Source organism: Alosa sapidissima, chromosome 9, assembly GCF_018492685.1.
Source record: "Alosa sapidissima isolate fAloSap1 chromosome 9, fAloSap1.pri, whole genome shotgun sequence".
Classification (NCBI taxonomy): domain Eukaryota; kingdom Metazoa; phylum Chordata; class Actinopteri; order Clupeiformes; family Clupeidae; genus Alosa; species Alosa sapidissima.
The window spans coordinates 29,537,464-29,557,463 of NC_055965.1; the positions used below are offsets into that span (position 1 = coordinate 29,537,464).

Below are 20,000 nucleotides of genomic sequence, written 5' to 3' on the forward strand. Positions count from 1 at the left end.
AGTAGGAGACTGGTTAATACACATTATAGCGTCATAGGAAGTGTGTGTGTGTGTCTCTGCTCTTGTGTGGCTGCATTGCTGCTGTGACGATCAGTGTTTTATTATTTATTTATTTTTTCCCCTCTCCTTTCCTTCTCGGTTTGCAGATCCCTGAAGAGGTAAGTCGTATTGTATTAAAATAACCTCCAACATACACCCTCTAAAAGACACACATGTGTACACACACACACACACACACCCTCTAATCCCCCCTGCCGTTACCCGTAGTTCCATGGGTGTCCGAGCGTTCACATGAAGAAGGACTTCTTCCTGCGCCACTCGTCGTGCGCGCGCTCCGAGACCTTCATCAACTTGCGTGAGGTCAGCAACCGCATCCGCCTGCCGCCGGGCGAGTACCTCATCGTGCCGTCCACCTTCGAGCCCAGCAAGGAGGCCGACTTTGTGCTGCGCGTCTTCACTGAGAAGCAGTCAGACACTCAGTGAGTTGGGCCGCTGGGGCAGAGGGGGATTGTGGGAGTTGTAGTTTTGTTATGTATGTGTGTGTGTGTGTGTGTGTTGGAAATGAATACTTCCCCTAGTGCTGCCGTGTGAATCAACACACTCAGTTCTTACGTCTTTTTCTTTCAGGGAAATGGACGATGACGTGACCTTCAACATCGAAGAGGAGGTGAGGAGGACCCCAGCACAGAACCCCAAATAACCACATAGACTCACACACAATCACATAGACTCACACAGAATCCCGTAGACTCACACAGAATCCCATAGACTCACACAGAAAATCACATAGACTTGCACAGAAAATCACATAGACTTACACAGAATCTCATAGACTTACACAGAATCCCATAGACTTACACAAAATCCCATAGACTTACTCAGAATCACGTACAAACTATGTGTTTTGATGTGTGTGTCTGTCTGTGTGTGTGTGTGTGTGTGTGTGTGTGTGTGTGTGTGTGTGTGTGTGTGTGTGTGTGTGTGTGCCCTACCCCTGTCACAGGAGGAGATCTCAGAGGAGGACATTGACGACTCCTTCAGGACCATGTTTGCTCAGCTCTCTGGAGAGGTGACTGTTTACGTTTATGTTTATGGTTCTTAGACACTTTTGTCCAATGTGACTTACAATGACCTCAGTAAACATTACCTTAACATTGAAATGAATTATGAAATGAATTATAGAAACGTCATATGGCCTAAATAAAAAAACAAAATAACCATTATTAGAGGATTATTAGAGAACAAAATAATTATTAATAGAGGAAGTAGAATCATCTTGCTATTGGTATGACTTGCATGAACGAGTCTGGGAGACGGCAATGTAGTGGCCAGGATGTCCCTCTGCAGTGACTATTTCAATATGGCCAGGATGTCCCTCTGCGGTGACTATTTCAATATGGCCAGGACACTCTGCGGTGACTATTTCAATATGGCCAGGATGTCCCTCTGCGGTGACTATTTCAATATGGCGGGCGGAAAACTAAACACCATGTTCAACATACTGGACATGTAAACATGACGGACCTGTAGTCATAGTGATGGACCTGTAGTCATAGTGATGGACCTGTAGTCATAGTCGATTAGTACACATACAGTAGATAGAGCTGCTGTAACAATGAACTCTTTGTGTCTGTTTGTGTAAGAAAAAGAAAGTCGAACCATGAGGAGATAAACGTGTGTGTGTGTTTGTGTGCGTGTTTGTGTGTGTCTGTTCCAGGACATGGAGATCTCCGTACGGGAGCTCAGGACCATCCTCAACAGAGTCGTGTCCAAACGTAAGGAACCTCTCTCTCTCTCTCTCTTACTCACACAGACACACACACACACACGTACACACGCACACACACACACACACACCCCGAACAAGCTGACCGTCAATGCCACTCTACAAACGGATCTCTGTTCCCAGTATCACGTCTGCTGGTGTCTTTCGTTCTCTCATTCTCTCTCTCCCTCTCTCCTCCAGACCGTGACCTGAAGACCGACGGCTTCAGCATGGAGTCGTGTCGTGGGATGATCAGTCTCATGGACGTATCCTTGTCTGACCGTTGATATGGCTCTCACTGGCCTTTTACTGGAGCTTTACATTAGGATTCCACACATCATGGTCTCTCATAATACAGTATGATATGAGAAAAGATATTATCATGTAGTAGTATAATCCTTCTCTGGCTGTTGGTACGGCTTTCACGTTAGGAGCTTTACATTAGGATTCCACACCTGGTCTGAAGATGGTGAATTCAGTCCTAGGAAGCAGTCCTGAGCAAGGCACTTTACCACATTATACATCTACATATTGTATAGTTATTAATACATTTTTGAAAGAAGCTGCTAGTGGTGGGGGGATGGTGGTGGTCTAGTGTGCGTGTGTTCAAAGGGGGGTGGTCACTTCACTGGACGTCCCTCTGGATAAAAGCTTCAGCTAAATGCCCAGTAAAAGCCCAAATGATGGCGTTAAACTCTGTCCTGGACGTGGCCTGCAGAGCTCCTTGACCTCTGACCCCAGAAAGACGGCAGTGCTCGCCTGGGCATCGTGGAGTTCCAGATCCTGTGGAACAAGATCAGGAAGTGGCTGGTGAGAAGATGACCCTCACCTCCCCAGAATTAATCGGATGGGTTATTCTTGAGTAAAGTAAAATAAATATATCAGTTGGAGCGGAAGATCATCTAAGTGTGTGTCTGTCTGTCTGTCTGTCTGTCTGTCTGTCTGTCTGTCTGTGTGTGTGTGTGTGTGTGTGTGTGTATTGTATGTACTGTGTCTCCGCAGGGAATCTTCAGGCAATATGACCTGGATAAGTCTGGCGCTATGAGCTCATATGAGATGAGGATGGCCATGGAGAATGCAGGTGACTCTTCCTCTCTCTCTCTCCCTCCCTCTCTCTCTCTCTCTCTCTCTCTCTATTTATTTAGAGAGGTTACAATTTGTCATTTAATCCTGGGAGAACGATATATCAATGATTATATAGTTGATACATTTCTATGGATCACAGACTGATACACATACACACATGGAAGTCAAACTGATCTTCAGGTTTGGTCTGTAACGTGTGTGTTTGTGTGTGTGTGTTTTTGTCTCTCTTCAGGCTTTATGCTTAACAACAAGCTGACTCAGGTGCTGGTGGCCCGCTACGCTGATAACGAGACCATTGACTTTGACAACTTTGTGTGCTGCCTGGTCAAGCTGGAGGCCATGTACAGTACGTGTCTGCACTAGAAAACACTGTATATATACATACATACATACATACATACATACATACATACATACATATATTTTATTTATTTTTTTCAGATCTCTACTGAGATATGAGTCACTCTACTCTATAAGACTCACTGTGTGCTCAAGCTCGTGATGCAGACGATGTTGAAGTAGGATTCGCTCACTGCTCTGACTGACTCTTAATGCCTGATGATGACCGATGTTGTTTGTGTGTTTGTTTGTGTGTTTGCAGAGGCCTTCCGGGAGCTGGACAGGGATGGCACAGGTGTGGCAGAGCTCAACCTGACCGAGGTGACCAGCGCCGTGTTGCACACATTCAGCGGCCATTCAGCAAACACTCTCACACATGCATTAATTTCCGGTGTATTAACTGCATTGTGTATAAACCGCAGGATAGTGTTTTATGCAAGTTCAAAAAACAGGACTATATTAATACCATATTAACTGCCCCCGTGTATTAACCTCATGGCTGAAGAATTTTTGTAGAATCAATGTATAGTTGGGAAATTACGGTAGTGCTAAACACTCTTACATTCATGTAGCAGACGCTCTCATACAAAGCCATGTGCAGTACCGAGTTGTCCTCAGTAGCTCCTTTGTGCTACTGTGGAACTGAAGCCACAAGGTCGGGTTCCCGTACACGGATTAAGCTGAAATAACTTTGAGGAATATGATCCCCGTTGAGAAAAAACTTTTAGCCTCGCACTTGGATTAATCAATATACGGTAAACAGGCTGATGATGTTGGGGAAACAGGCCGATGTTGTAGGGGCTGTCAGCACCTTGGTGTACTACAGCTAAATGGGCCCTGGTCTTTGCCAGACCTTAGTCAGGTCTGGCAAAGACCTGCTGTCTACCTAGTGCCCCTGCCCTAGATTTGAACACGCTGTGATCAAGTAAGTGCACTGATGAATGGATGTTAGTGAAGTTAGAGCTGCAGTAGAGGTGTTGTAGATGTGACCCCTGTGTTCCTATGCTGTGCTGCTGACTCTTCTCTTCTCTCCTCTCCCTCTCTTCCTGAGGAGTTAACGTTAGTAAGATGAGGGCTCTGGTAGGAGTGTTGTTGTTCTGCTGACTCTCCTTCTCTCTCTGTTACTGTGTGTGTGTGTGTGTGTGTGTGTGTGCGTGCGTGCGTGCGTGCGTGCGATGCTGTGTTGTGCTGACTCCTCTCCTCTCCTTCTCTCTTCCTCAGTGGCTGTACATGAGCATGTGTGGCTGAAGGAGGAGACCAAGACGGCACCCAGAGACCCCCCAGAGGAGCTCTACACCCCCCTCTACCCCAACACCACCCACTGCGCTTACCCAACAATAAATACCCCCTCCCTTAAGTAGTGCCACCCTTGCCATATCTTCAACACAGAGTCCCCTCCCTGAATCCCCTCCTAACCTATTAAATACTCCACGTCTCCACCAGAGGGCGCCCTACCTGCCCCCTGCTGCTTCTGCTCCACTGGATGTCGCCCCCCTCAGGCCTGACTGACCTCCAGAGTCCTCCTGTCCAGTAGGGGGCACTGCTCTACTCGGATACCAAATACACACTGCCTTACTGCCCACCGCCGTCTCTCACTCTGTCAATGTCTCTCCTTTTGCGCTTGGGTTTACATCTCTCTCTCTCTCTCTCTCTCTCTCTCTCTCTAGCCATCTCTCCGTTTTTATTATTCTTTTCATCTTTTAAGCATCTCTCATTTGTCATGGAGGTCTGTCCTTGATGCCTTCCTTGTTTCATCCATGTTTTTATTAGAGGGAGGGGCTAGGACAGAAAGAGAAGGAAGGGAGGATTTCTAAAAAAAAGGGAAATGATAATTACCTTTTGTCTTTCTCTCTCTCACACTCTCTCCATCATTGAGAGGAAGGTAAATCTCTAGTGAGGCTGAAGCCTCCACCTTCACAGGAATCGTCACCCTCTTTTTTCTTCATTACTCTTCTAATAATATTTTGATCTATTATATTTTTTATTTGATTTAATCTTTAAACTGTATTTATCTCTCTCTCCCTCATTATAGAGGGAAACTGACTGTCATCACAGTAGCCTTTCGCCTCCACTCACAGTACACATAACTGACTTACACTGAACAGGCAAATGCTAGTAGTGTAGCGTAGCATCAACAGTGGCTAACCCCTCACCATGGGGAGTTTGTGCATATGAAAAGGTGCCGGAGGTCCTAGTAGCCCCCCTGCATGTCTTTTAGTAGCATGAGAATGTATAGGAACCAGTAAGCTAAATAGATGCTTAGGAAGCAACGATCATAACATCACATGGTAGAATTTCCCCATTGTCGAGTTGCAGGTTTTTCTTTATTGTCGTTCCTCTTCTTCAAGCTTTCTGTAAGCTCAGGCCGAGTTTGGTTTGCATAAGACAAGCTTACACTCAAATTGTAACAGATGCTACCGTAGAAGTTTCTGAAGCAAGAGCATGCAGTGGACAAGTGTGTTGTGTTGTGACTGACCGGATAAGCAAGCTGATAAATAAGTGACTCCAAACAGCCAGCGATGCTTGGTGAATACTGCCCTGCACCACAAGGTGATCAAGAGGGTGTTCAAAATGTATGGAGTCGTGACAAACCTCAAACATGGGTTATTTCAATCGGAGTAAGTAGTTATGAGCTCCCATTAGAAGAGCCCTGAAAGCCTAATATAGCTTTGTAGCTCACAAAACCAACTATTATGGGGATCTTGTTTCAGAATCTTAAAACTTGCTTGGAGTTAACACATTAAGGTTTGTCGCTAAAGCACGCATTTGGGATAAAGTAAGCATTCCTTGGGATCTTTGGCCTTAATATGTATCTGTGGTCACTGTAAGGTAAGGATTTATATCTGCCAAATAAAGCCTACATTGAAAATGTGTCACTTTGGAATAAGTGTGAGGAAAAGATATTTGGTGGAACATTACATACAAGTAGAGTCGTACTATTATTATGCCATTCTACCTACCTGCACTGTCAGAATGAACTGCTGTGATGGACTAACCTGCTGAGCAAAAATTTTAAATAAACCTGACACCAAACCCTGAATGATTGTGGTGTGATTGTACACAAGCAAAAGCACAACTTTTACCCCAGTTTGTTTGTTTTGGGGAACAATAACTTAAAATGTTAAGACAGTTGACTGTCTGGTAAAGACAAATCATTTTTGAGGCAATCCCAGTAACAGAGTAGCCTACTCAATTATTGCGTATAACACGAACAGTTATGATAGACGTGAGTTTAATATAATGGCGAAGAATTTACAAATATAACAATTTCAGAGCTCACTGATGAATTGCATTGCATTGCCAGAGGGAATGCGGAGTCCAGCCATGAGTCTTTAGGAAGGAATCCACTTAGTCTAGGCTTTCGCCTTGGTATCTACAAGTCCCAGAAGAAAACCCTCGGCCTCCAGCAGAGTTGTGTCTGTATTTGCCCCCAAGAATCGGGATGTCATCTCCAGGTCCTCCATGCGAATTCTTACCCTGGTTCCCCGCTGGTACTTGTCACCGTCAGCCGACGGTCGCTTGCAAACGCAGTGGAACTTGCCACCGAAGTCGACGTAGAGGTCGTCCTGGACTATATGAAAGATTTTACCCACTACAATTTTGTCTTTCGCCGGACCCATCTGGACCAGCGGAGAGTGTCGTAACAACGAGGCGAAGGACGTCTCGTCCCTCGTTGAGCCGACACGGCTAGAGGAAGTGCTTTCCTGCTTCTGCTGGAGATCCGTGTGAAGCTCGTATGCAACAGCAAACCCACTCTTTGGCTTCTCGGCAGAAGGCTGTTGGGGTTCTGTCTCACCTTGTCCGGCCGGCGGGACGCTGGAATCACTGCTGTAGAGTTTCCTATGCGTATAGAAACGTTGTCTTGGAACTATGCATTTAACGTTACCGCTGCCCAAGCGGCATGCAACCTTGTACACCGCAGCCATTTTTGCTTTGGTTGATTTGGCGCTAAGCATTATGGGTACTTTTTTACGCGAAGTAAATAAAGACAGGATTGAGACAACATATTCAAAAACCCTTGATAATAAAGTGAGACGATGTTTGTATCGCCTTTAATATGAATCTCAAAATCAATACATAGTTTAAATTTCACATTAAGATGAAGCAACATTGGATGCACAAAGCACCACTGGCTTCCTGTGACGTTTTTTGTTACATATGTCCCTCTGGCTTACCGTACCGGAAAAGAAACATTCAGTCAAGCAACATGGAGGTGTTTGTGATTTCTCCCTCTCTTCAATCGAGGAGTTTAACGTTTCTTCCAGGATCGACTGTTCAAAATTTAATCGAGCTATTTACACTTGAAGATGTAAGTGGTCATATGTTCGTATTATAACGTTACTTGTTTTCAGTTTGACTGATTATTTAGCGCTAACGCGAACGATGCTAACTTGTTAGCTAGATAGCTAACGTTATGTATTGCAATTGTTTGTTATGATGAACTTTTTTCCGTTTTAGGGTATCCCAACAGCCGACTTCTACGTTAAAAACAATGGCAGGCTGTCGTCCGGTGAAGAGCAACTTCAGACTGGGGCTGTGTATCGTTTGGAGCCTCGCTTGTTCGGTGGGAAAGGAGGTTGGTAGAGCTGGAGCAATGTTAGCCCGTAACGCATAGTAGAAAGGACAGTGGACAGCTAAGCTGTCTTGCTGGCTGCATAACCAACGCGTCCACGTTACATTAAGGATAGGTGGAAAGAGTGTAGCTGTTATATTTAAACAGACATGTCGCGTCGGTGGCTCTGATTATATGCCATTATACCACATCTGTAGCTGCTACCAAGTTCCTGTACGGCACATACTCATAGCACACACATTGCACGTCATGTCCTGGTCATTCTCAAGGTTATTTTTTACAGTCTATGGGTGGCCTGAGTGTGTGTGTATTGTAGACTTCAGAAGATGCTGCAGTAAAGTCAAGCAGGAGGAAATGAAATGTAACTTGTGATTTCATGAAACATATCACAAGCATCCGAGGTTCATGGTGCCTCTCTCCCGCTCCTTGTGACAGGTTTCGGGTCCATGCTCCGAGCTCTGGGGGCGCAGATAGAGAAGACCACTAACCGTGAGGCCTGCAGGGACCTGAGTGGCCGAAGACTGCGTGATGTCAATCACGAGAAAGAGTAAGTCTTTACGGAGCTGTGGAGCAATGCACAGGCTCATCTGTGGTTTCTTGCTGTCTATTGAACAAAGCTTCAGAGACTGATACAGGGGGCTTGAAAACACAAAAGTTTTACTAATGCTACCCACACATCAGAAGACTTTGAAAAGATTTGGGAAAGATTCTTTAGAGGCTGGAGTGTTTTAACTGATGTCCCCCATTAAAGCTTTACTCAAAAGACTACAATCTTTCAAGAATCTTTCCAAAATCTCATCAAAGTCTTCTGGTGTAAGGATGGCTTTAGTTGCACAAGACATTGGGAAATGGTATTGTTAGACATATACTAATAACAAAACTACACAGGGCCATTTACACATAACACAGATTTCAAAACAATAACAGTAACGTTAACAAACTGACACCAGGCATGCGTTTGAGACTCAGTCATTAAAGCGGAAGCCTCAACTGTCTGACTGACTCCAGTTCTGTGTGTGAGGGTTAGCCGTTAGAGCTGACCTCTGACCCTGGACCTGTGTCTGTTCCAGGATGGCGGAGTGGCTGAAGAAGCAGGCGGACCGCGAGGCGGAGAAGGAGCAGCGGCGTCTGGACCGCCTGCAGAGGAAGCTGGCCGAGCCCAAACACTACTTCAGCGACCCCGACTACGAGCGCCAGTGCCACGACCTCTCCGAGCGGCTCGAGGACTCCGTCCTCAGAGGTACGACAAACCGCTCTCTTACACCGGACCATGTGCTGTGTCCAAAAACCGTCTGCAGTGTTTCCCACAGAATTGAATTCTATTTGTGGTGGTAGGTTTGCATAATTAATTTGAATGCAACAGTTTTTAGCAAATTAGCGCAGCATGGTTATGACGCTAACCACATTTAAGCACAATTTAGTACAATTTGAAAAATCATTGTGTGGTGGTCAATGTTGATATTGTGGTGGGCCGCCACAAATAAGTGAATGTATGGGAAACACTGGTCTGGTAACAGTGCTGATCTGTAAATAAGTTGGCGTTTTAGAATGAATTGCTCTTGTTTTGTACATGTTGATGAACTGTGTCCAGATTTTGTCTGGCATTGTTATACCTCTAGTGTGAAACTAGTCAGATCCACAGCAGATGTGTTCCTATAATCAGAGAGTTCCTATAATCAGTTTCCTCTCTCCTGCTGCAGGGATGCAGGCGGCCTCTAGTGTAAAACTAGTCAGATCCTATAATCAGAAAGTAAACTGAGTTTCCTCTCTCCTGCTGCAGGGATGCAGGCGGCCTCTAGTGTAAAACTAGTCAGATCCTATAATCAGAACGTAAACTGAGTTTCCTCTCTCCTGCTGCAGGGATGCAGGCGGCCTCTAGTGTAAAACTAGTCAGATCCTATAATCAGAAAGTAAACTGAGTTTCCTCTCTCCTGCTGCAGGGATGCAGGCGGCCTCTAGTGTAAAACTAGTCAGATCCTATAATCAGAACGTAAACTGAGTTTCCTCTCTCCTGCTGCAGGGATGCAGGCGGCCTCCAGTGGCCTGGTGCAGGCTGATGAGGGACCCAGCCGCAAACGCCCCGCGGCTGCTACAGTCCCTAAAGCCACCAGCGCACCCAGGCCTGGCAAGAAGAAGTGCCTCTGGTGGGTCTGCCGTCAGCAGCACTGTAGCCTTCAGAATAAACATGTCTGGATCTGGAACTTGCACTCACTCACTCACTCACTCACTCACTCACTCAAGCTGACCATCAATGGCACTCTACAAACGGAGCTCTCTTCCCAGTACCACGTCTGCTAGTGTTCCTCCCTCACATGTTCGTTCGTTCGTTCGTTCGTTCGTTCGTTCGTTCGTTCGTTCGTTCTTTCTTTCTTTCTTTCTTTCTTTCTTTCTTTCTCTCTCTCTCTCTCTCTCTCTCTCTCTCTCTCTCTCTCTCTCTCTCTCTCTCTCTCTCTCTCTCTCTCTCTCTCTCTCTCTCTCTCTCTCTCTCTGTTAAGATGCTGGTCCTGCTTCTAATGTAATTTTGTTGTGGTGACTAGCATTATGCATTTGAAGTAGAAGCGGCTCTGCAGTAATGCTCATTTACTACAGTCAGCATAGTGACTCCAGCTTGCCACCCTCCTGAGTTTCTAACCCTTCGTTATCTGCGATGGTGAATTATGGAATTGAATCTGTATTGAGGAATTCAATAACATTTTGTTCTTTTTTTCTGTGTGTCAGGACTGGTATGGGAGACCTGGCTGGCTCCGACGTGGACAGTGACTCCGCCAGTGATGACGGCGATGATGGCGCTTCCCCGTGTGCGTCATCTAGCGCCTCCTGCAGTTCAGGAGGATATACTGCACCTAAATCAGCAGCAGCAGCAGCTGTCGCCCACATCACCCCCCACACGTCCCAGGAGAGTCCCAGCAGCTCCTCCTCCTCCAGCTCAGGGGCCAGCTCCCCTCAGAGAAGCCCAGCACAGGAGCCCCATCCTGGGCAATCCCAGGGAGAAGCTCCCCAGCAGGAGGAGGCCCAGGAGGGGACTCCGGCATCAGGCGAGGCCCAGGCTGCAGGGCCTGCGCAGGCTGAGGTGGAGGCAGAGACTGAGAAGCCGGAGGAGAAGATGGACACCGAATCACAGGAGGCGGCCAGCAGCAGCACCAAGAGCACGGAACCAGAGGTGAGATTCTAAAGAGCGCAGAACCAGAGGTGAGATTCTAAAGAGTGCAGAACCAGAGGTGAGATTCTAAAGAGTGCAGAACCAGAGGTGAGACTCTGAGGAGCACTGATATGGGCAGTGTGGCGTCATGAAGAGTTGAAACCCAAATTGATTGATCAGCCATATTTGCAAAATTGGGGCAAGGTCTGCACAGTATGTGCTGTTTGGAACCAAAGCATTTGCAGTAAACCGAAAATTGTCCAGGTCTGCTGAAATTGATCGTGTTTGGATAAGTCTACTGGAAGTTTTTTCCGATGGCTTGACTTTTGACTGACTTAACTGTCAAATTTTTAAAAATGTACATGTATTTATTTTTCTTCTTTGAGTAGCAAAGAAAGTATGAGATACTTTCTCATGTATCTCTTTGTAGTAGTGGTAGTCATCTCTCTCTCTCCCTCTCTCTTTTTCTGTATCTTTTATTATTTATTTATTTAATGATGTTTAAATGACAGGAATTTAAAATGTTGCTGTGTGTGTGTGTGTGTGTAGGTTCCTGCGGGCCCTGTGGACCTGTCTGCGGTGGACAGCGTGGAGCAGCTGGAGGCCATGGGCCTGGACCGCCTGAAGGGGGCGCTGATGGAGCGCGGCATGAAGTGCGGAGGGACGCTGCAGGAGCGTGCCGCCCGCCTCTTCTCCGTCCGAGGCCTCGCCCCCAACCAGATCGACCCCGCCCTCCTCGCCAAGCCTGCCAAGGGCAAGAAGAAATGAGAGACTGAGAGGGACCCTGGCTTTAAAAAAGCGGGAGCTGGATTAACTAGATTATTTAAAGTGTTCTAGATATTCCAGGATGTGTCAGAATGGGTTTGTGTGGGAATATGGATCTTGGGTCCTGATGAGTCTGCCAGATTCAGTTATTTTTTTCAGCATTTCTTTTTTAGTTTTTAGATCATGTACCCATATTCTTTTTAAGTATTGTTTTGTTTAGCGGAAAGGTCAGAGAAATCAGATGTATTTGCTGCAGTATTGTCTTGACGGTGTCTTTTCTGTATTTCTGATTCACAATTCTGCTGATTTGTAAATAGGTAAAGGGGGCACTTTGGCTCCAATGTGATTCCATATATGCTTGTGGGGAAACCAGATGTATGGGTTTTATGTCCATATGTTCAGTTGTACAGATATTACATTTATAACTGAATAAACAAAAACATTTTTTCTTAAATCCTTTGTCTAATTAGTTTTATTTGTACAGTGAATATATACCACTATAAAGCCATAACCCAAATATACGTAGCCAGTGACATTAAATGTTCCATCTATTGCGTATTTACTCCGACCTGCAGTGGGCGACAAACAACCAGTCTATACTGCATGGTCAGTTCGTACGTACACCGATATCCACAAGTTGTTAAAATGCCGGTAAGTCTTACCGTATGGGTTTCTTTTCTGATACCATTAAATCCTGTTCAACCATTTACCTTAATGGCAACATATAGGGATGACTGCGTGAATTTGTCTGTCGTGTGTGTGCAAGAAACTTTACCAGCAAGCAAATGTTAGCAGCACAGTTGCAAGATGGTCAGCTAGTTAGCTAGATACTAGCTAACGGCGTATAGCACCATTTAGACGTAGCATCTAGCAGGGGTTTAACAGACCGTTGTAGCCTACTGTGGCTAGATTTATTTAATCTGTTCGGTGCATCGCTGGTTAACGGGTGAAATGAATATGCATGCATTGCGGTCTCGCTTTGTAACTTTCTTCTCACACTTGTTCCAAAACCTGCCTTTCACCATCTTCTCTCCCTCACTAGTCGGCGTCGGAGGTGCTGAAGTTGGTGGGGGTGGGTGTGGTTGGTCTCACCCTCGGCATCGAGTGGTTGCGCTGGCTCTACCGACGCCTGAAGCCCGCTGCTCGGGTCACCGAGGTGCTCTTCTTCCCCTGCGAGTCCAGTTGTGTGGAGAGACTGTTTGCTTCAGGAGATGCATCCAAACAACCTTGGTAAACAGTCTTATTCTTCTTTTATGTAGATAGATAGATACTTTATTGATCCCCAAGGGGAAATTCAAGGTCTCAGTAGCATACAGACACCACACACAACATTCACTAACAGCAGAACAAGTAATCAAAGTATATAATATTAAAAAAAACACAACTAAGCAATAAGGACAGTAGAAGATAAAGAAATGCAAATTATACTAAATAACACTAAATCTAAATCAAGTCTAAAACAGTATCCACATAGTGTGCTTAGGGGTGATTAAGCATGAGGCGCTTGCAATGACAGGCAGGGACTGTGAGTCTGTGATTCTCTGTGCATATTAAGGTAAGGTGCTCTCTGTGAGAGTGAGTGTCATGGTGATGGTGCAAATGAGTAAGTCCAACAGTGCAACAGTGCAAGAATAAAGTCTAGAGACCAGCATAAAATAAATATGGACATATAAGAGTGTAGGCTAGGTAATATTAAAAAAAATATATCGGTGCAAGAATGGGTTGACGTAATAGGGTTACAGCCATTATACAAGTATTGATTATAAGGCATTAAGTCCCTCCACTGCACCAGCACCTGAGGGGGCAGCCATTATACAAGTATTGATTATAAAGCATTAAGTATTAAGTAAAGGTATAAGTGTGGCCTCATGTCTTGTGAACATGAAATGAATTCACATTTCTGAGGGTCTTTTCCCTTCCTCACTTTACATCCCGTTCCATTCCATATCTTAATAAGCTGCATGTCCCTCCATTATTGCCATTCTTTAATCTTTAATATCATTATTGTCATTCTTTAATCTTTAATATCATCAATATTTAATATCATGGCATATTTAATTAACCTGACTCTCGCCAGATGAATTTCACCCCGCCTAGCTCCACTCATCCATCTGGAACCGATCCATTGAAGTGTTGCTTCAGAAGGCTGGGCCTAATCAAAAAATGCTTGCATATGATTGAATAAGCCACTTGTCCGTCATCTATTGACGTGCTACTTCAACCACTCACATCGAAGCCAACCCGTGACGCTAATAACAGTCTCACAGTCGCTTCTACGCTATGTCACATCTATGAAACTCCCGCCCTGCGTCCTGGTTGGCTGTACCATAAAATTGGTTGCAGAAATCACTCTCAATGGAAGAGGTCCCAGATGGATGTGAGTGAAGCTAGGCGGAGCTAAGCGGAACAAAATTCATCTGGCTAGGGTCAGGTTAATCTTTAATGGCCTCCGTTTCGGATTAACGTTAACTGGCTTTGACATCCTCCATGCAGGCAGCCGTGGCGTACTGGTTAGCGCTTCGGACCTGTAACCGGAGGGTTGCCGGTTCGAACCCCGACCAGTAGGAACGGCTAAAGTGCCCTTGAGCAAGCCACCTAACCCTCTCACTGCTCCCCGAGCGCCGCTGTTGTTGCAGGCAGCTCACTGCGTCGGGATTAGTGTGTGCTTCCCCTCACTGTGTGCTCACTGTGTGCTGAGTGTGTTCAAAGTCCTTTTAGGCAAGTCCCTCTACTTGGCGGCCATTTGACAACGCTTTTTGGGCCCTCGTCGGGCATCCATTTCGGCAGAAATGCACGTGCGCAAGGCTTCACGACACCAATCTTGCTCCAGCGGGCGAGATCACAACACATGATTGGCACGATGTCTTCACAACACACCATATGATTGGCTCAATGTATTCACATCACACCACATGATTGGCTCAATGTATTCACATGTCAACGTTTTGCCGAGGAAGGGGTGGGATATGTGTAGACAACAGCCATATTGGCGTGACAAACTAGCCCCATGCATTTCTATGCAGTATTTTTGAGTGCTGTGTCTCCACATTAGAAAGTTTCTGGTGTGTTTCACTAATTCACGGATTGGGATAAATGCAGAGACCAAATTTCCCTCTCGGGATCAAAAGAGTATATATACTTATACTTACTTATATACATCCCAGATGTAGGATCTCTCCTCTCCCTCTCTCTCTATTTGTCTCTGTAGCCCGTGTGGTATGTCTCACAGCCTGAAGGACGACTCGTTTTCCCGGCTGCTGTTCCACCTGTTGTCGGCGCGCGTCTCCCTGGACGTGTGTGTGTTCAGCTTCTCCAACATGGAGCTGAGCCGCGCTGTGCTTCACCTGCACGCCAGGGGCGTGTGCGTGCGCGTCATCGTCGATCGCGACTACATGTACATCACTGGATCACAGATAGGAATGCTGCGGAAAGCAGGTGTGTGAAATTCTAATGTCATGGACCCGTTTGTGTGTGTGTGTGTGTGTGTGTGTGTGTGTGAGAGAGAGAGAGAGAGAGAGAGAGAGAGAGAGAGAGAGAGAGAGAGAGAGAAATTCTAATGTCATGGACCTGTGTGTGTGTGTGTGTGAGAGAGAGAGAGAGAGAAATTCTAATGTCATGAGAGAGAGAGAGAGAGAGAAAGAGAGAAATTCTAATGTCATGGACACAGTGTGTGTGTGTGTGAGAGAGAGAGAGAGAGAAATTCTAATGTCATGAGAGAGAGAGAAAGAGAGAAATTCTAATGTCATGGACACAGTGTGTGTGTGTGAGAGAGAGAGTGTGAGTGAGTAAGAAATTCTAATGTCATGTGGACTGTGTTGTGTGTGTGTGTGTGTGTGTGTGTGTGTGTGTGTGTGGGGGGGGGGGTTCGTCACCTACTCCCATCCTATAGGGAGTCAGTGGAATGTCTGTAACAAATCCACAATGTCCCGCACAGTCTCCTCTGGACAAAGCATATGATTGTAAGAATTCCCCTGGCACGGTTCTTCTCTCTCTTCTCTTCTTTCTCTACTACTGTTGAGGTTGAGTTATGGGCTCCTGATGTGTTTGTGTGTGTGTGGGTGTGTGTGTTGCTCTAGCTCAGCTGGTAGACCTTGGGATCTAGCCTAGAAATCTAGATGCAATTACATTTGCTGCCAGGGCTAGTCTAGCAACTCTCCGTTGGCTTGTGAGCTCCAGAAATCGAAACTTAATCAGGCCAATGAAATCGTGTATAGAGTCGTTAGGTGGGCTTAACATAATGATTGATGGCAGAGTTGCAACAGTTTGGCTTGAATTCCCTGCTACTTGAAAACAAATAAGATGGATGTTGCTGCTGGCGAACAGTGTGACAGTTAAGCTTTTATTAAGTTGGCAAATGTTTGAACTAGCCAACTAGCTCCGCTGGTGGGAAATGCATGGGACTCATAGCGCTGCCGCTGTCCTATTGCGTGCAGAGGGAATTTGAAAGACAACTGATTATCCCGCCCCTCGGACTGAGCACTGCGAACGGTGAGTGTCCAGACCCTACATTTTAATGTGGGTCTGGCTCGTCAGGCTACTTGGGATCAGTAGTTGCAATAAAACCATCCACAACATGCTGTGAATAGTAAATCATATTCACCTCTCTCCTTCATTTTCCTCTCCTTCTACCGCTCCATGTAATCTTCCTCTTCCTCTCTCTCTCTTCTTCTTACCTCTCCATGTCATCCTCCTCTTCCTCCTGGTGTCATCCTCCTCCTTCCTGCTGGTGACCGACCACCAAGTTCTCCATCGCACCTGCAGGTCTAATAATGATCTCTCTCCTCGTCCCTCCTCTTCCTCCTCTCCTCCTCCCTCCTCTTCCTCCTCCTCCACCTCCTCCTCCCTGTCCCAGGCGTCCCCGTGCGTCACGAGCTGAGCCGGGCGGTCCACATGCACCACAAGTTCGCTGTGGTGGACGGGCGCCTGCTGGTCTGCGGCTCCCTCAACTGGACGATGACGGCGGTGCAGTCCAACCAGGAGAACCTGCTGGTGACCGACGACCCGGCCGTGGTGGCGCCCTACCGCGGCCAGTTCCAGCGCCTGTGGTTGGCCAACGACCCCGCCCGTCACAAGGTGCTGCCCGTCCACGACAGCCACCAGAAGGGCAGAGCGCGGAACGGTGGACCAATGATGTTCAAGTGCCATGACTGGAAGAGCGAAGAGCTCAGCCAGGAAGCTAAAGAAGGCGGGCTTTAAGGATTTGTTTTTTTTTTATGTTAGTAGTTAGCTACTATATGGTATTGTAAATGTTTTAGTTTTAATAGGAAAGGGTATTTTTTTTTTTTTTTAAAAAACAGATTATTAAGATTATTTCCACTGATTGTAATGAATGTTTTGTCTATAGTGCCTTTTCGAAACAGTAATAATTGGAGTTATTACTCAGTTCATGTTTATCACTTGTCTTGCTGGGCTACTGACTGTGAGCAGGATGTGTGTTAAGGTATAGCTGAGCCAGCTGAGCCGTAACGTGTGGTGGGTGGAGAGTAAACAGACTATGGTCCAGAGAGAGGGGGGGGTCGTGTCTGGCCAGATTTTCATCCAGAGAGAGGGGTCTGGGATGGGGTATCGTGCTGCCAGATTTATGGTGTCCCAGCTTTGCTTGGATATGCCAATAAAATTACATTTAAAACATTCTGCTGTGTGTTTGTGTGTGTGTGTGTGTAGTGTAGTGTAGTGTAGTGTAGTGTAGTGTAGTGTGTAGTGTAGTGGAGTTGTAGCTTGTATGTTATTTCTCATATTGTAAGTCACTTTGGATGCTATGAATAAATCGAATGTAGTGCAGTGAAGACAGAAACACACCAGTCACTTTGGATCACACTGGAAATAACACAGCAGTTTAGCGTAACTCAACGCTCAGACCATAATAAGCTATATCTTGTTCCTAGGTAACACAAACGATTTGCCTAAACTGACAATTGAATACTTTACCAGTGAAAACACACCAGTCACTTAATGCAACCGATCCATCTGATATCACCATGTAGCGTTTGACCCAGAGTCACAGCTGCCCCAGAATCAGTCAGATGCAGGTTGTCATCATGCACACTATTTAGACCAGGGGTCCCCAAAATAGTTTAGTCCAAGGGCCAGATTATGTCAAGCATGCCAAACCAAGGGCCAAAGCATCCACACACATACTCCCGCAAAAACGTTAAAAAATTGAAAAATGTATCTCGGATTGCCCAAAAACAATTTAATTTACTGCACCTCTGAAAGCAAATAAGCATCACGGTGACAATATCTGCCCAAATTATATTAATACTGATAGCAAAACAATATTGTAATCTTTGGCAAAAAAACAAAATATAAGCAAAAAGTACAGGAATGACAGACATGGAACTTTAGATTTTAAAAATCTGAAAATATTTTGCCAATGTCAGTGTAAGAGGTATATAATATGTGGTATATAATATGCTAGTATTACTATGTACCATCTCATTTAGATGTCCTATTGGTGAACACTGTTAAACTTTTCAACGAAGTAAGGAGGACGTGGTGCTCTGTGTGTGCACTGATTTTGCCAACGTGTGCATTTAACTCTTGTCCTAAAAACATGTATTTGCCTATGGTGTGATATTTATTCATCGATGGTGTGGCCATCCCCATGCCTTGGGAGTAGCCTGCGTGTCGTGGCTGCTCTGCGCAGATCTTTCTGGCTTGTCTAAGCAACAACGCTTCAGAATCCGATTGTAGGTGGTGTGCACCGTTAACAGAACGAACCAAGGCTACCGCACAGACTAAAGACAGCTGCCAAGGAAGCTATCAAAGCCATCGTGGGGGCAGACCTGGGCGCGCCTCAAGTCACGCAGAAGACTGATGTGCAGTTGGCAAACTTCCGCTTGGCTCACGGATCCGGTGGAGACGAGCGAGTGCGGCGCATTCCCATCGGTTGCCCAGTTAGGAGAGACGTCGTGAACAAGGCAAAGTGCAGGGCGAGGACGCGTGTAGTACGTTAGCCTACCAGCGGTGGAGGCTAAGTTACAGTAGCCTACGGTTGCTTAGAGCGGCGTAACCACTCTGTCACATGCGGTCGTCTGAAGAAGGCGAGAAAAAATTGAACGAAAGAAGAGGAAACCCCTCAGATATTTCAAAGGAGTGGGAGTTCAAAATCGACACGCTACATCAGTAAGGTATGATATTAAGATAAATATTTTTGGTTAACAGCTGCGTAACGTTATCCAATACTTCTCTCTGTTGGGCACCATATGGACACCGGTAGAGCGTCGGCAAGTGTTACAACTTAATTCTAAGCCAGTGCGCTCTGGTCCTACTTCAGTAAGCTTAGTGATCACGACTCTTTTGTTCTAAGCTGCAGCTTCTTGAAAACAGTATCCTAGCAAGAAGCGAGGACAGATGTTTCGTAAAGACGTCTGGCTGGAGACTGTCGCTAACCAATTTGCATGCGCCACAGGAAACCACTAATTATCCAATTAGTAACTCATCGAGTTATAATGAAGACCGCGTTTTAAGTCTGGCTATTTCCACTGAGTTACTGAATGACGCATCCTTTTTGTGTGTGGTTGTGTGTATGTGTGGTTGTGCGTGTGTTTGTTCGTGAGTGTGTTCCTTCCCAGAGGTGTGGCCGACTGGTATATCCTGTTGAGAGGGCTTCCCCGCAAGCCGCTAGCGCTGCTGCTTCGCCCTGTTCCCAAACAAGCCACTGCTAGGCTAGACTGTAGTTGTCACGGCGACACCACGTCACATTTCGACATGACCAGCTACGTTTTCCCTCGTCGTCGTCGCTGTAGTAGGCTATAATATGGATAACTTTGCGAAATGGATAATGAGTACTAGAGCCTTTTATTTAGGGGGACCTCCACGTGTCTGTGGGTGGTCATGGCATGTAGACGCCTGTTTTTTTTTTTTTTTTTTTTTTAAACCCACGATTGTGTAGCCTATTATAGTGGGTCTGGGGAAATTCCTTGGTAGGAGAGACTAGCCTTCATCCCCAGTGGTGCACTCTGCTTGCTTCATGTCTGGCTAATAGTCCAAAGAATTAGTGATAGCACCCAATGTTTCAACATCCAGCACTTTCAGGCCTGTGGCTGATAAGGCAGCTGTGTGAGCCACAGGGAAGAACCTGGCAATGAGCAGCCCACTCTTAACCAAGTCCCAAGGGGGGGGCGTGTGTGTGTATGTTTGGCTGTGTGTGTGTGTGTGTATGTGTGTGTGTGCGGGGGGGGGGGGGTGTGCGTGTGTTTGGCTGTGTGTGTGTGGCTGTGTGTGTGTGTTTGTGTGTGTGTGTTTGGCTGTGTGTGTGTGTTTGTGTGTGTGCGTGTACAGTAGAAGTGCTGCAGCAATAATCAGTGGCCATTGCTGATGCTTATGGGGCC

At 46.0% G+C, this 20,000-nt stretch overlaps 7 protein-coding genes across 34 annotated transcripts in view; 4 read left to right on the plus strand and 3 right to left on the minus strand.

Moving 5' to 3' along the window:
* The window catches only part of capn1b (calpain 1, (mu/I) large subunit b), a 31,539-nt gene extending 25,309 nt beyond the window's left edge, over window positions 1–6,230 (plus strand). For both annotated transcript variants that reach the window (XM_042105059.1, XM_042105058.1), the window contains 11 exons: window positions 147–158; window positions 268–479; window positions 628–667; window positions 1,004–1,069; window positions 1,718–1,775; window positions 1,967–2,031; window positions 2,507–2,575; window positions 2,768–2,846; window positions 3,084–3,197; window positions 3,453–3,511; window positions 4,412–6,230. In XM_042105059.1, the coding sequence (XP_041960993.1) occupies window positions 147–158; window positions 268–479; window positions 628–667; window positions 1,004–1,069; window positions 1,718–1,775; window positions 1,967–2,031; window positions 2,507–2,575; window positions 2,768–2,846; window positions 3,084–3,197; window positions 3,453–3,511; window positions 4,412–4,438 (801 nt within the window). In that variant the 3' untranslated portion in view covers window positions 4,439–6,230. The remainder of the gene's footprint in view (window positions 1–146; window positions 159–267; window positions 480–627; window positions 668–1,003; window positions 1,070–1,717; window positions 1,776–1,966; window positions 2,032–2,506; window positions 2,576–2,767; window positions 2,847–3,083; window positions 3,198–3,452; window positions 3,512–4,411) is intronic.
* Window positions 1–20,000, minus strand: part of LOC121719407 (NACHT, LRR and PYD domains-containing protein 3-like) — an 851,137-nt gene that overhangs the window by 765,031 nt on the left and 66,106 nt on the right. The gene's annotated exons all lie outside the window — the stretch shown is intronic.
* Window positions 1–20,000, minus strand: part of LOC121719377 (NACHT, LRR and PYD domains-containing protein 12-like) — a 732,803-nt gene that overhangs the window by 637,838 nt on the left and 74,965 nt on the right. The window lies entirely within an intron of this gene.
* Window positions 6,406–7,143, minus strand: mrps28 (mitochondrial ribosomal protein S28). The gene has a single exon (XM_042105410.1). It carries the CDS (start codon window positions 7,114–7,116, stop codon window positions 6,544–6,546), a length of 573 nt encoding a protein of 190 aa, XP_041961344.1. The 5' UTR covers window positions 7,117–7,143; the 3' UTR covers window positions 6,406–6,543.
* sde2 (SDE2 telomere maintenance homolog (S. pombe)) lies at window positions 7,348–12,121 on the plus strand. The gene is made up of 7 exons (XM_042105173.1): window positions 7,348–7,499; window positions 7,649–7,766; window positions 8,199–8,310; window positions 8,834–9,003; window positions 9,784–9,907; window positions 10,482–10,923; window positions 11,452–12,121. The coding sequence occupies exons 1-7, from the start codon at window positions 7,398–7,400 to the stop codon at window positions 11,668–11,670; spliced, it is 1,287 nt and encodes a 428-aa protein (XP_041961107.1). The 5' UTR covers window positions 7,348–7,397; the 3' UTR covers window positions 11,671–12,121.
* pld6 (phospholipase D family, member 6) lies at window positions 12,253–16,953 on the plus strand. Of its 2 annotated transcripts, none has more exons than XM_042105335.1 (4): window positions 12,253–12,318; window positions 12,710–12,897; window positions 14,876–15,102; window positions 16,520–16,953. In XM_042105335.1, the coding sequence occupies exons 1-4, from the start codon at window positions 12,271–12,273 to the stop codon at window positions 16,861–16,863; spliced, it is 807 nt and encodes a 268-aa protein (XP_041961269.1). In that variant the 5' UTR covers window positions 12,253–12,270; the 3' UTR covers window positions 16,864–16,953. The 2 variants fall into 2 exon arrangements, with proteins under 2 accessions (XP_041961269.1, XP_041961270.1); XM_042105336.1 differs by having other exon boundaries at window positions 14,897–15,102.
* The window catches only part of rab3da (RAB3D, member RAS oncogene family, a), a 10,277-nt gene continuing 8,644 nt past the window's right edge, over window positions 18,368–20,000 (plus strand). The window contains exon 1 of the mRNA XM_042105393.1: window positions 18,368–18,797. The gene's annotated coding sequence lies outside the window, so the exon portion shown is untranslated. The remainder of the gene's footprint in view (window positions 18,798–20,000) is intronic.

Bases quoted from the DNA above. Each gene is read 5' to 3' on its own strand.
- mrps28 (XM_042105410.1), bottom strand. From the start codon at position 7,116: ATGGCTGCGGTGTACAAGGTTGCATGCCGCTTGGGCAGCGGTAACGTT.
- sde2 (XM_042105173.1), top strand. From the start codon at position 7,398: ATGGAGGTGTTTGTGATTTCTCCCTCTCTTCAATCGAGGAGTTTAACG. The intron at 7,767-8,198 runs GTTGGTAGAGCT...TCCTTGTGACAG, and splicing joins CTTGTTCGGTGGGAAAGGAG to GTTTCGGGTCCATGCTCCGA. The intron at 10,924-11,451 runs GTGAGATTCTAA...GTGTGTGTGTAG, and splicing joins CCAAGAGCACGGAACCAGAG to GTTCCTGCGGGCCCTGTGGA.
- pld6 (XM_042105335.1), top strand. From the start codon at position 12,271: ATGGTCAGTTCGTACGTACACCGATATCCACAAGTTGTTAAAATGCCG. The intron at 12,319-12,709 runs GTAAGTCTTACC...CTCCCTCACTAG, and splicing joins CACAAGTTGTTAAAATGCCG to TCGGCGTCGGAGGTGCTGAA. The intron at 15,103-16,519 runs GTGTGTGAAATT...TCCCTGTCCCAG, and splicing joins AGGAATGCTGCGGAAAGCAG to GCGTCCCCGTGCGTCACGAG.